At 46.6% G+C, this 13,330-nt stretch overlaps 2 protein-coding genes across 5 annotated transcripts in view; one reads left to right on the top strand and one right to left on the bottom strand.

The window, feature by feature from the left end:
• TTC16 (tetratricopeptide repeat domain 16) overlaps nt 1–5,848 on the top strand; it is an 11,443-nt gene extending 5,595 nt beyond the window's left edge. For 2 of the 3 annotated variants that reach the window (XM_038374163.2, XM_038374166.2), the window contains exons 5-12: nt 502–602; nt 694–823; nt 1,873–2,087; nt 2,260–2,501; nt 3,617–3,758; nt 3,878–4,043; nt 4,961–5,106; nt 5,492–5,848. In XM_038374163.2, the coding sequence (XP_038230091.1) occupies nt 502–602; nt 694–823; nt 1,873–2,087; nt 2,260–2,501; nt 3,617–3,758; nt 3,878–4,043; nt 4,961–5,106; nt 5,492–5,741 (1,392 nt within the window). In that variant the 3' untranslated portion in view covers nt 5,742–5,848. The remainder of the gene's footprint in view (nt 1–501; nt 603–693; nt 824–1,872; nt 2,088–2,259; nt 2,502–3,616; nt 3,759–3,877; nt 4,044–4,960; nt 5,107–5,491) is intronic. The other variant, XM_038374165.2, reaches the window with a different exon arrangement.
• TOR2A (torsin family 2 member A) lies at nt 3,597–13,330 on the bottom strand. 2 transcript variants are annotated; one of them, XM_043498601.1, is made up of 6 exons: nt 13,073–13,330; nt 11,493–11,758; nt 10,185–10,360; nt 9,723–9,850; nt 8,579–8,868; nt 3,597–3,732 (listed from the first exon to the last, which is right to left on the bottom strand). In XM_043498601.1, exons 1-5 carry the CDS (start codon nt 13,218–13,220, stop codon nt 8,624–8,626), a joined length of 963 nt encoding a protein of 320 aa, XP_043354536.1. In that variant the 5' UTR covers nt 13,221–13,330; the 3' UTR covers nt 3,597–3,732; nt 8,579–8,623. The 2 variants fall into 2 exon arrangements, with proteins under 2 accessions (XP_043354536.1, XP_038230103.1); XM_038374175.2 differs by lacking the exon at nt 3,597–3,732 and having other exon boundaries at nt 6,979–8,868.

The raw sequence follows: 13,330 nt of genomic DNA, 5'->3' as shown, positions 1-13,330 counted from the left end.
CCCTGCCATGTGCCTTTCCTTGATCTCTTGGTATCAGCATTAGCATACTGGGTCTAGTGTCTGACCTCTGATCTTGAGGGAAATCTGGAGATGCTACTTGAAGTGGAAATCAACATGATCTTGGATTTCCAAGGGGGAGTCTTTTGTGCACATTTATATTTGGGGATAGGGGAGTCTCTCCGATTCTTCCTCTCTGAAAGGTTTCATGTTTCTACTGTTCATATTCATGGCTAGTCTGCTGGGGCCTCCTCTCCACATGCTAATTTATTTGCAGCACAGGAAGAGCCAAAAGTCCCATTTGGGGTTCATGCATGCTCAGTGCTCTCCAGCTAGGAGGGAGTGGTATTTAGTGTAGCTGCATCTCCTCTTAAGCAGCACTTCCGTTCCTGGATTAGTTGGAGAGAGAGAAAGAGAGAATGCTCTGTCTCTCTCGTTAACCTGGAGCAATGGGCAGATGGCCTGAGTCAGACTGATTCTGTGCTGTGGGATTTGAATCCACAGGGCCAGTCTCTGTTTGACCAAGAGGTTTATGGGGATGCTTTAGAGTCCTTCACTCGAGCCTCAGAACTGCAGCCTGACAACTCAGTCTATCGCAGGAGGAGGTAAACTGGGATAGGGAATTCTTTATCCTAGCCCCTCTAACAACTGTATTCTCCACTGCTACTTTATGATGCCCTTTCTTTTTCTTTCTAGCATTTCCTGTCTTGCTGCCCTAAACAGATACCATGACTGTTTTTGGCTCGTCAATGAAGAGCTAGATAAGGACTCAAAGAACCCAGATCTGTACATCCTGAGAGCCAAGCTGAATGAGCACTTTAATCAGGTAGGGGCACCTACTCTGCCCAGGGTGTGCTGGCTGCAGGGAATTTTCACAGAACAGTCATTCCTGTCCCCATGTGGCCTATAGCCAGTTCTCAATCCGCGGGACAATGGGTCAACACTTCCAGTTCCAGGATTAACCCTTTGCTGGATGAATTGATAGTTACCTAATTAATGGGAAGCAACAGCATACGTGCAAGGCTGCATATGGATTTCATATGGAATTGCTTCCTAAGGACAGAGAAGAGCTAAGTTGCTCTGTGGTTAATCAGTTAGCATAAAGCATCAAATTGGTTTCAAGAGACATGATTCTAAACCTTTCCAGCTACTCTCATTCCTTTTGGGAAACTGATGGTTTCTATCCCTTCTAGGTGAAGGCCTCCTGGGCTGTGGGATTCCACACCTCTGGGGCAGGGCTCTTACCTTCCCCTCCTATTTGGCCGTGGAATCCTACACCATTTGAGAGCCTTCTCCCTCCTTGGTCTATAGAAAGCAGGCAGAGAGATGGAAGCAGAACCTCGCTCTGTGGGTAGTGTACTTTTCTTTGATGGGAGATCACATGTGTCTTGGCTCAGCAGAAGTGTGGTGCCCTCAACCCTGAGGAGATCAGAGATAGTAACTGGAGATCTTATTTCTGTTTTGCATTTCCCGTTAGAAATGGGACTCCTTTTGCCCTGCACCTGCAGGAGCAACTGGTGCCCTTGGTTAGAAATCAGGGTCTGAATGACAGGATTCTGGAGAATCCATTGAGCCTCCTGTTTTATCAGCCGCTCACAGCGGTGTGGCAAACGTATAGACAGAATGAGACAGATCAGAGAAACTGCCTCTTGCCCAGTATGACCTAGTGGGCAAGCACTAGATTGGGAGTCAGGAGATTTGGGTTTCTTGTGTTGGCTCTGCCATTGATGCAGTGTGTGGCCTTGGGAAAATCTGTGTCTCAAATTCCCTGTCTGCAAAATGGGGATAATGATCCTGAGTTCCCCTTTGTAAAGTGCTCGGTAACAGAGGGAGGAGAGTGCAAGTTCTTAGTATTCTCCTAACCTCTGTTTCCAGGCTATCTTGTGTTACCAGGACGTCCAGGAGGCCATTGCACTGGAGCCGCAGCACAAAGAAGCTCAGGTTCAAATGCAGAGGCTGCTGAAACGAGCACAGAAAGCCAAGAACCAGGCTATGAATAAGGCCTTGAAGGGAAACCTGAAGGATGCCTTGCTGAAAATCACCTTTGCCATAGAGAACAGCCCCTTTGATGCAAGATACTTAATCTTCAGGTAGAGACCCCATTGTATCCAGTCCTTACTGAGGTGGCTCTCTGTGTCCCACTGAGGGGAGTGGGAGTCTGCACTAGTGAGTGGGTGCTGGCTCCAGGGTTTGAATGCCCCTATCATTTTAATTTCTCCTTAACCAGTGGACTCTAATCCTGTCTCCCTCCCTTTGTGGCAGAGGGACTCTACACAGAAGGCTCAAAGACTTCAACTCAGCCATTGATGATTACATCAAGGCCACAGAGCTCTGTGAAGAAGAGGGAGCTGTGGCCATGGAGGTGCAACGGCAGCTCCTGCTCACGTACAACGACTTTGCAGTGCACTGCTATACTCAGGGCTTCTTCGAAGAGGCCGTGCTGCTCCTCAACAAAGCCCTGAAAGGGGAGAAGAACGAGAAGGGACTCTATGTCAACAGAGGAGGTAGCAAGGCTCTTCCTGGGTGGCGATGGAATTTGTGCGAGGGTATCCCATTGGGGTAGCCTCTCTCTCTCTGACACAGCTTAGCTGTTTAACTCTTACATATGTTTAGAAACAACCAGAAATGTTCCTTGGGATAAGAGAGTGCATGAATGAGTGTGCTGACAGCAGTGGAACCATGTGGTTGTGTATGTACGGGTGCCCACATGAGGGGGGATTTACAATGCCTATAGCTACCCTGCCCAGGGTGCAATCATGTTGGATTTCATAAGTAAAGCATAGTCAGTGCTCAAATGGGAGACCTTGAAGGGTGCTGCAGGTGGCATTCTTTCCTCCCATTCTCCCGTACCAGGGAGGCAGTGGAGTCTGAGTAAGGAACTGGGAGCTAGATCTCCGGGCTTCTATCCCTAATTCTGTAACTGATTCACTCCAGGATGCACAGTCAGTTGCTTAACTTCTCTGCACCCTGGTTTCCTCCTCTTTTAAATGTAACTAATACCTATTGCATGGGGGGTTGTGAAGATTAATTAGGCAATGCTTGTAGAGCCCTTGGAAAATGGAAAGTGCTGCATAACTACTAACTGTTAATGATTATTACTGACTCATTCCCCACCTGTGCTACTGGAAGCACCTTCTTTGGTTGCACCCTCACATTCCCATCTCATCCAATTTATCACCAGGAAAGATCCCATGGAACTTTTTGCAACAGTCAAGGTTGTCACCTTGTTAATTCCAAATTGGAAACTACATTCTGCCTCCCTAAAATCCCACTATAGTTTGCTGATTGCTACATGGTGTTTCTAAGCACTGTTGAACTGCTGTTGCATTCCACCCTACTGGTGGCTGCATTTCAGTGAATAATATCTAGCTCTCCTACAGCATTGTTCATCCAGTTGCTTCTGTGTGTCTAGTTTGTACAGAGCTTTTGAAGCCTTTGGGATGGGAGGCACAGTAGAGATGTGTTGTTGTAGCATTTTATGTATGCTTGGAGAGATCTAGAGAGAGCAAACAGGCCACGCATCAATTACTGGACTTTGTAGCAGCTATAACATCCCAAGACACTCAAATACTGACCTCAGCTTGCTGTTTGCTAAAGTAATCTGTGTGCTCCACATCAGACTGCCTCTTCCGGCTGGGAGAGCTCACCTTTGCCTTGGCGGATTATCAGCAGGCGCTGGAATTGAGTCCGATGGACTTTAGTGTGCGAAGACGTGTTGGTATGTTGCTGGATGAACTAGGATTACAGGAGCACAAGCAGGGGTATGTTGGAATGGCTCACTGCCACCTTACATCCAGTTGACAGAATTCTTACCCCCCAGCTCATGCTGCTTAGGGATTCTGCACACCTGACTTCTGTTTCCCTGTATCTTTTTCCCCAGAAAATACCAGCAGGCAGTATACCGTTTCTCTGGTGCTATTGAGAGCAACCCTCACCTGCCGCACTATTACCTGCACCGGGCCAAAAGCCGCCTATTCCTGCAGGATGTGATGAGTGCTAAGGAGGATGTGATCATAACTCTGTTGCTGGACCCTGAAAATGAGGCGGTACTTCACTGACACCACTCCCTGTGCCAGACACCAACCAAGTAGTGAAAATCTGTGACACCCTATTAATCTGGGCCCATAGTCCTTGTGCCACATCCTGGACAGACACACTTGGACTGCAAGCTCCTTAGAGCAGAGACAGTCTTTGTTCTGTGTCTGAACAGTGCCTAGCACAGTGGGGTCCTGGTCCAGGACCAAGGTTCCCTCACACTACCGTAATACAAATAATATTAATTAGGGCTTGTGGGTTGCAGCATTTATTTGCTAAAATTAAAAACCTAAGGAGGCTTTTTTTCCTGCTGCCTATAAACCAAGAACTTGTTTCTTGTAATGTGTTTTCAAGCTGCTCATGATGCATCTGGCTTCAGAGCATGCAGCCCCCTGTGACTAGGAGCGATCAGGAAACAAGACCAGGGCTTGAGTGGAAAAATAAAACCCCACATCCACCTACCATGCTAGCTAAACAAAGTACTATGTGTTGTTGAGTATAAACTAGTCCTTCATTTCCCAGGAATTGCATTCTCCCCCACCCTCCCTGAAAGGTATTGATGGATTAAATATTTCTTTAAATTTAAAACCAGAATCCCTACACTAGCAAGACTTTCATTTGGATTAAAAAAAAAAAATTAACGCCGAGGCTTATGGCTCAAGGCTGTAATACTCTGGTCTGATTCTGGTGGTTGGATTTGGGGCAGGGTGGCTATTGGCCTGGGCATTGTAGGTTAAACTAGATGATCTGATTGTCCCTTCTGGCCATAAATACTAGAACTATATTTTTAATGTAACTTATGCAAGTGTTTGGCTGCTCTAATGGGAACTGCACAGCTTAATCCTTGCAGCCCTATCTGATGATGGAAGGAGGAAGAACTCTTTCCTTCAGCACACATCTGGCCATTCAACTGATCTCATTCCCTCAGCAGGTCCTACCTGTTGTAACCAGCCTCTTTCCAGGACAGCCCATCCAGGATATTATAAGCAGCAAGATCGCGGAGGTTGCCAAAACAATCTTGGAAAGAAAGCTTCAAGCCTGCCCCTACTCCAACAGCCCAGCTAAACTGCAATGGTACGAAGTAGGCACTGGGGACAGGTCTTCTAAAGTTGTTTTGAAGATCTAATAATTGCTGATTACAAAATACAAATCTTCTAAGCCTGATCACTTCTTGGATCTAGAAGTACTGTATCGTTATTCTTGGGTTATGAAGGACAACCAGAACCCAAGTCGACCACAAAATCTGCATGGATTTCAATGGGAGCAGGAGTGATAGATTTATTCCAGTTAGTTTTTGTCCCTTTGTGATCCTAAAAGGACAGTAGCTTGCCATCTTTCTATAGACTGTGCATCTTGTCACAAGGACTAGATCACATGCTCTCTGAGGGGATCTGTTCATGCATCACTTTACAGAGCAGCTGCAAAAAGTAAGTTCTCTGCCTTACATGTGCCCCTACAGGCCACCCGGAGCTCTAGAGGATGAACCAAAGGAACCAGGTGCTCAGGGGGAAGAGCCCGAGAGAGCCCTGATGGATTCAGAGAGCGTCATCAGCCCTTGTGCCATGGAACATGAACTGTACAAGCAGATAGCTATCTCCAGAAGGACAGTGAGTAAAATAAGTGAAGTGTCGTGCAGCAGAAAAGGTGAGAAGGCAGGAAAAATCAAAGTACAAAAACTGCTCCAGCTTCATGTTAGAGACAGCACTTGAGCTGCCTGGGTTACAGACACCAAGCTGTGTTTCAATGGAAAGTAGGTGCATTTAGATTCCTTTCCTGCTATCTCAGCTCTAATAAATATATTGCTTCTCTCACTTCACTTCCTCTGTAGCCCCCTCCTGTTTCTCATTTTTGTGCAGATACCAAAAAAAGTAGACATCCTTTCCTCCTGCAAGGTGTGAACCCAGCCATTGTCCAGGTAGCCTAGGAGCTGTCTTCCCAAAGCAGGAAAGCCAGCTCTGCCAAGAATTTTAGGCTATTTTCTAAGAAGTCACTATATTTACAGGCTTTGCTGTACTGCAAGCTACTGCCACAGAAGGGTGCTGAGTTAACAAGAAACTTGTAATATTGCTCTGTTTTAGAGGTGAACATCTAAGGGGATGTTCCTACATAGTGATAAGATTTGGACAGGAAAGCAGCCTAGCTGTGAATGATCTCTGTGCACTGCATTAATCTGAATGCAGAATGAGCAGGAGGAATGCTTTGATTAGGATAAACTCTTAAACCAGGTGTGTTAATCTAATGCTATTCACGCTGGGTGGCTGACATACATATGCCATTTATTGAAAGTTTTGTGAAGTTTTACCTGTCCCTTCTACCGCAAACACTCACCTCAATTGCTCTGACTTGGGTGGAGAGGAGAGTGCTAAACCTGGTTTCCAAAACAACAACAAAAAGGTTTCTGTTTCTGTTTCAATTCGTGTTAAAACAGATAAAGTTGACCATGAGAACTTGAGGGGAAAAAATGACCATGGCAACTGGGTCTCCCCCTTATGAAAATGTCACTGCTAACTCTCTGGTTGTAGGATGAAGTAGAAGATAACATTTGTTCTGCTCTAATATCTCTGTTGCAGTTTTAATGGTCTCCTGAGCAACTCCTTGGGTTTTTAAACAAAGGGACATGCGTGGCAGAGAAAACAGATGCCCGTGCTCTCTTGGCATTTAACTTTGACAGAGAGCAGCTGAGACGTCCCAATTCCCTACTCCAGCTACCACTGAGGATGCATGGTCCTTCTTACAGTTGCGTATGGCCCTTTCACATCAGAGGAAGACCACTGCTCTTGTTTTCCATCATTAGACAGTAGATATTTCTCCATGTCCCTATTTGAGTTTGTTTTGTCAGGTCAGGCAGCCGTTCCAATGCATTATGCAGGCTCACAGATACTGGGAGGTAAGTGGGCTCATAGATAACTGGGAGTTTAGAAAGGAGGTAAGTGACTGCTACTCATGCATGTTTTTTCTACAGATTTATTTTAAATTTAAAAACAATGAACATTTTGGAAGAGGCAGAATGTTTGACTGTAAATCCGTATCTTGGTCCAACTGTATCCTGGGCAGGATCTGAACAGAGTGTAATAGTGCTGGCTCCTTCTCAACCAGAGTGCAGGTTGCTCTAGTGCTGTACTGAAGAGACCTTCTTGCGGCACTGGCATGAGAGTTCCTGGAGCACTTTCTGCCTAGCCCCAAATCTGTTTGCTCAGATAGAGCTTACACGGTTTCCTCTTACTGTATGCTGGGTAGCCAGCTGCTACATGGTGAAAGGGCAAAGAGTGCTGTGCTGGTCAGTGATAGCAGAGCTTCGGGAAGTAAATTCCTATGAATTATTTCCTACCCCCAGCAGCATTTAATTGTGATACAGTAAGCTGCATCTGAGGCACTGAATTGGAATGGAAACTGGCTCTGCCAGGGACAACAGGTTCCCAGCAGTGTCCTATCAGAACAACAACCTCTAATATATAATATGCAAGAGGTTCAGCAGTTCAACACAACTCAGATGAGACGCACTCATCCCAGCAATGTAATACAGCACAAGATTAATACCTGGTACTTAAAACCATTAGTTAATGCCTAGTCTCCCTATGAGGTAGGAATCACTATTTTTATATCTGGAAAGACTGATATGGGTGGCTCCTAATTCTTCCCTGGCAAGATACAAGTAATTGCCATTGTCTCAAAGGGAGTGACCTGGTATTCTGTGGTGGAAGAAATGTCCAGGGAGATTAAGGGCCTGGCTCAAGGTCACACCCCAAGTCATGGGGAGAGCTGGTAATAGAAATCACACATTCTTTTCTCCCTTATGCTAATGCACTCAGGGATACTGCAGTTGGAATCTTACCTACCAGCTCCTATTCACAGTGAAAGAAAACCTGAGAAAAGTTGGCTCTTAACATTTACCCCAGAGATTTAAGATGAGACTCTGGTTGATCTGTTTAGAACGTTCACAGGGCAGTATGGCAGGCTCTAGGACATTGGGGCCTTCATACAGAGATTCACATTAAAATACATGTTTAAAAATGCCATTAAAAAAGCATTAGAGGGTGAGACTCCCTTGTCAGCAGCCCAGGGAAGATCATTTATTGGAGCTAGGCCAGAGAATCTTGACTGCTCAGTTCTTGACAGCTGCCCAGAGAGTAACAAGGAAGATCTGCACTGCTCCAGTGATCAAAAGGAGGTGGCAGTAGCCAAGAACCCTTCCCAGCCATTGTGATACATCCCAGCCTCTTCCCCTTTAAACTCCACATACACATCACAGTAGTATTCTTGGCTGTTCTGTGTTCACCCTCCCCCAGGGCAAAGAACAGATTGATAAAGTGCTTAGAATCAGGTCAGTTTGCCCTTTGTTCCAAAGATTGCATCTGGCAGTCTCTTCACGCTGAAGGGCAATGGGACTAGCATGGAGGCAGCACTTGTCCTATCAGAGTTCCACAGTCTGTTGCTCTTAATGGTCATCCCTATTTTAATGGGCACAGCAGCTTTAAGAATTCTTAAATTCTGCTCCTCTGAATCTGAGCAAGTACATGGGTAAACTTATCCTCCAAGGGCTGCTTACCAGCTCAACTGTGCACTGCTTTGGAGAAAGAGTCCTTCTCTTGGGTTAGGCGAAGAAGGTGACGCGAGAGGCTACCGTTTTGCAGCCTGTCAATGAGAACACTCTCTCCTCCTCTGGGAAGTAGGGGATGCTGTCAGCGACTGCTTGAATGATGTCCTGCCGTACCGTTAAGCCTTGCTGGATGAGTTCATTCACCACACACTGCTTCACATGGTGTTGCTTCAGTGGGAGAAAGGGCACAAGGAGATCAATGAGGTGCTCCTCGATGATTCCAGACTTCCAAAACCCATCTGCAGGAGGAAAAAGGGGAGGCAAAGAGCTTTACCTTCAGTCTCTCTCTCTCAATTCTTTGGAATTCAACCCTGTTAGCATGGGAGATGCCCCCACCCTCTAGGAGGAAGCAGACATCAATGCCAGCACCACCAGAGCTGGTTTCCAAGAAGTCATAGTTAGAGCCCTGTGTGGATACAAACATTTGGATTTGCATCCAATCCAGGAGCCACAAAGATGGCAAACAATACAACCGCAGCTGAAAATGCAGATATCTCTGGATATAAATTGGATATCCACAGATTTGCAGGGCTCTAGTCATAGCACCTAGAAGAGACAACAGATCTGCTTCTGCTCCAGAGTCAACTGAGGGAGCTGGGTCCATTTGTTGTCCACTAATAGTAATCCAATCCAGTGGTCTCCAAGCATATGGTTCCTAACAGCTGTACTGATACTTCAGACCCACCAACGTACATTAGGCCCAATCCCAAGAATTGCTGAGCACGGAAATAAAGGAAATCTCTATGTACTCAGTACCTCTCAGGATCAGGCTCTTAATAATTAGCTTCTTACTGGGCCCCACTACCCTATCTGCCTACTATTCAGTCGTGGGTGCCCCTTCTCCCAGTGGAGCTGGGTTAAGCATGGTAATGTTTCTGTAGGCTTGAACAGCAGAACCCTCCTTTCATCTGCCAGAGCAATTCATCCAGGTCCTAACTCCACCTCATGCTTCTCCCTAAAAACTGGTAATAGCTTGACACACATCTGTAAAACACTGTATAAATATCATTGGCTTATTTGAAATAGGGTATGGCTCTCACTGCTGGTGAACATGCTCATTGAAAAGCATTTCCCAGTTGATGGAAAGACTTACTATTGGGATTTTCAAACACAGCTTCTGAAACTGCAGATTCCAGATCTTGCAGGCTGATCTCTTCTCGGTCCTTGCGAGCATAACAGAGATCCAGCGTCATTCGATTAATTTGCTCACCTCCTCCGTTGCTGAGCAAGACCAAGACAAGAAATTACCAGAAAGTTATCCCATGACATCAGTACTGTACTGGAGTGGCAGTGTCTCATTCTGCAGTGAGTATGGAAGCAGTCTTAGTTGGCCTATGAAGACAGCTACAGAGGTTGCCAAATAGTGGAAAAGGCAAAGCACTATGAGACCATGTACCTTTGCAGACTAAAATGAATTGAGATCTCATGGATCTGACAGAAAATACCTGCTCTGAGTGATGTAAAATAGGGAGGAACTTACTAACATTTGACCAAAGTAGTAGCATTGCATTAGAATTATCCCCAACCAGTTACACTTGCTGCAGAGGAATCTTACCTTATGAAAATGAAGATAGCTTTTCTGTAGTTGGTTCCATACACAACCCAGGAGGGTCCAAGGAATGGTATAATCACATCGATCAGACCTGGGTGCATCTTATCCATTTCATCAAAGAGAAACACTGATCGGCCACAGTTTGTCAAATTCCCCTGGATCCAACTCTTCAGATTTTCCTGGAAAACCAAACCAAACCAGTTAGGACCACAAACTTGTTTGAAGAGCTTGAGCTACCAAAGAGCTAAGCTTACAGGAGAACTCAGCCTGGCTAATAATGCCAGAAATAGCAACCACCAAAAGCTGTTGTTCCTTAGAACCAGCACTTGTGATGCTCTGCCTGGAAAGAAGGATTAACTTTGTACAGTGCAAGACTGACTTCCATTTGTGAAGGTTCCCTGGTAAACTGTTTTGCTCTTAATTCAATATGGTGAATTTTGCCTAATTTAATATAGTCTTACTAATACAAATCCATTTAAAGAAGAATATGGAGTGGATCAAAGGGAAATTCAAGAGCTCCACAAGTTTAATAGTCAGACCCCAGAAATTATTGAACACGTACTCTCCCTTCACTCTATGCTGAGACCAGCCATTAGTATGGACGCTTAGGAAGATATACTTTACCCAAATTGAGTTCTCGTGTAAGCATGTGAGACTCTTCTGATGTCAGTTGCACGTGCTTACACCATCAAGGCTGCAGCTGGTCCAATATTTATACCATTCCATATTTTAATGTACAGACTTTCTGGTGAAATGTGTTAGTCTTCACTGAAGCACTTTTTCCAACAGAGGATTTTAACTCAAGTTTCTTTCTTCTGAGGAAGCAAGAGAGCTACGCATTTTTCTCCAAATACAGTGTAAAGAAAACCAAAAATGCCATTAGTTCTCTTGCTCCATTCAGTATTTGTCAGCTAACCTTCTTGCATAATTTCTTTAGATTCTGGGCAATGCTAAGGTTAATGGGAGTACAATCAAGTAGTTAGAGCAGAGGGCTGGTAATCAGAAGACTGGGTTGTATGGCCACTTCTTCCACTGACTTGCTATGTAACCTTGGGCAAGTCACTTGCCCTAGCTATATCTCAGTTTTCCCATCTGCAAAGCTGAGATAATATCCCACAGGCTTAATTAGTGTTTGGAAGGCACCAGAACAGTTTCAGATAAGAGGTGCTACAACAAGTGCTTACATTGCACTTTCCAGTATGTGTTGGAAGATGGGAGAAGAGTCTCAATACTTATCCAATGACTGACTAGATAATCATAGGAGGAAATCAGTCTTATAATTTAGCTTTCAGAGGCAGCCTCCATTCTTACCCTGTACTGCTCGATCTGTTCAGCGTGGGGAAAGTGCACTATTGGGGAGAACTGATGGACATATGGACTGCGCAGCCCATCTCGGAACAAGTAGCGGACCAGCATGGAGCTCACGTAGGTTTTCCCTGTGCCAGTCCAACCATGGAAGGACATCACCAGAGGTTTGACAGGATCATGATTTTGTAAAAACTCTCTCACTCCTTTCACCACCAGTTGCCTCACCAGGTGCTGCCCAACCAGGTTCAGGGCCAAGTCACACTCCAGACCTGGAATGAATCCAAACCAAGATTTAGAATGTGTTGGGGTTAAGAGATGGATGTTATTTGGGCTGTCGTTTGAAGCCATCTCTGCCCTCTCCCCTCAGATGCTGGGTTGAGGGATATTTCTTCCTTTGGGATAACTTCAGTTGGCTCAAGGCCAGTCTGTACTTAAAAAGTATACTTCTTTTACTTTACCAGTATAGTAAAAACAGTGTGAATGCATTTTTATCAGCATAAAAGTGCTCAGGGAACTGAAAAGCTATATTGGAATTAAGGCACTTTAATAGCAGTGTAATTGCATTCACACTATAGCTTTTACTGGTATAACTAGTTTAAGCAAAAAAAAAAAAATCACACCCCTAACCAACAGTTACATACATATTGATAAAACTTTTATGTGTAGGTAGGCCAGGCCTCACAATGGGAGTAATAGGATGCAATTAAGAAAAGTTTCAGAGGAGCAGCCGTGTTAGTCTGTATTCGCAAAAAGAAAAGGAGTATTTGTGGCACCTTAGAGACTAACACATTGATTTGAGCATAAGCTTTCGTGAGCTACAGCTCACTTCATCGGATGAATGCATCCGATGAAGTGAGCTGTAGCTCACGAAAGCTTATGCTCTAATCAATTTGTTAGTCTCTAAGGTGCCGCAAGTCCTCCTTTTCTAGTTAAGAAAAGGAAATACTATGATGAATTTCAGGGGATATTGGGAGGAGGAAAGGTCCGTCTCCAGAGGGAAGCTCCATTACTCTAGACCTTTGAAATCAGAGTGAACAGAAACACCCAACAGACGGGAAGCAACTGTCCAGGGAGCAGGGTCCATATTCAATGCCTGGTGAAGTAAACGGGCTTCGGATCAGGCTCTAGTCAACACAAAACGGTAACTCTTCCTGAGGATCTGTATTGCGGCAGGCCCTGAAGGAGCTGGTTTTAGCGTGGGACTCACAGAAGGGGCATCCTTCCACCTCCTCCCTAAGGATGCTCCCCCAAGGAGCAGCCCTTCCCGACCATCCACTCGCCACATCTGCCCCCCCCCCCCGAGATCTCGCCCGCTGCAGCTGCGCTGGGGGCCTGCTGATCTAGTGTCTCCCCAGGCTGCGAGTCACCCCGTCGCAGGGGCTCAGGGAGCAGCAACCAAAGGCACGTTACTCTTCACACCGGCTCCTTCAAGCGGCGGCGGCGGCGGCGGGGGGGGGGGGAGCCAACGCCCCGCCCCTGGAGGAACCAGCCTGCCCTGGCCCCTCAGTCCAGGATGACCCCGCTCCACAGCTGCCCAGGAGCGCCCGGCCCGGCCCGGCCCGGCCCGGCTCCCCCCCGCTCACCGCGCACGTCGGGCCGGAAGTCGCACTCGCAGGCGGCCGAGAAGCTGCAGCGCAGGGAGCGCAGGTCCCAGGGGGAGGCCGAGCCCGCGGCCCCCAGCAGCAGCAGCAGGAGCCGGAGCCGGAGCGGCCCGGAGCCGCCGCCCCCCATCCCCGCCTCGCGGCCCGGACCGCGGCTCCCAGGCTGCCCCGCGCGGGGCCCGGCTCCCGGCAGGGCGGGAAGCGAGCGCCAGAGCCGCGGCTGCCTCAGCGTTCGGGGCC

Source organism: Dermochelys coriacea, chromosome 16, assembly GCF_009764565.3.
Source record: "Dermochelys coriacea isolate rDerCor1 chromosome 16, rDerCor1.pri.v4, whole genome shotgun sequence".
Taxonomy (NCBI): Eukaryota; Metazoa; Chordata; order Testudines; family Dermochelyidae; genus Dermochelys; species Dermochelys coriacea.
This window is presented reverse-complemented; position numbering and strand designations above follow the sequence as displayed.

What these genes read in the sequence shown, in the direction of transcription:
- TOR2A (XM_043498601.1), bottom strand. Translation starts at nt 13,220, where the DNA reads ATGGGGGGCGGCGGCTCCGGGCCGCTCCGGCTCCGGCTCCTGCTGCTG. An exon ending in CTTCCGGCCCGACGTGCGCG is followed by an intron (nt 11,759 to 13,072) that starts GTGAGCGGGGGG and finishes GATTCATTCCAG; the next exon opens with GTCTGGAGTGTGACTTGGCC. An exon ending in AACAGATCGAGCAGTACAGG is followed by an intron (nt 10,361 to 11,492) that starts GTAAGAATGGAG and finishes TTGGTTTTCCAG; the next exon opens with GAAAATCTGAAGAGTTGGAT.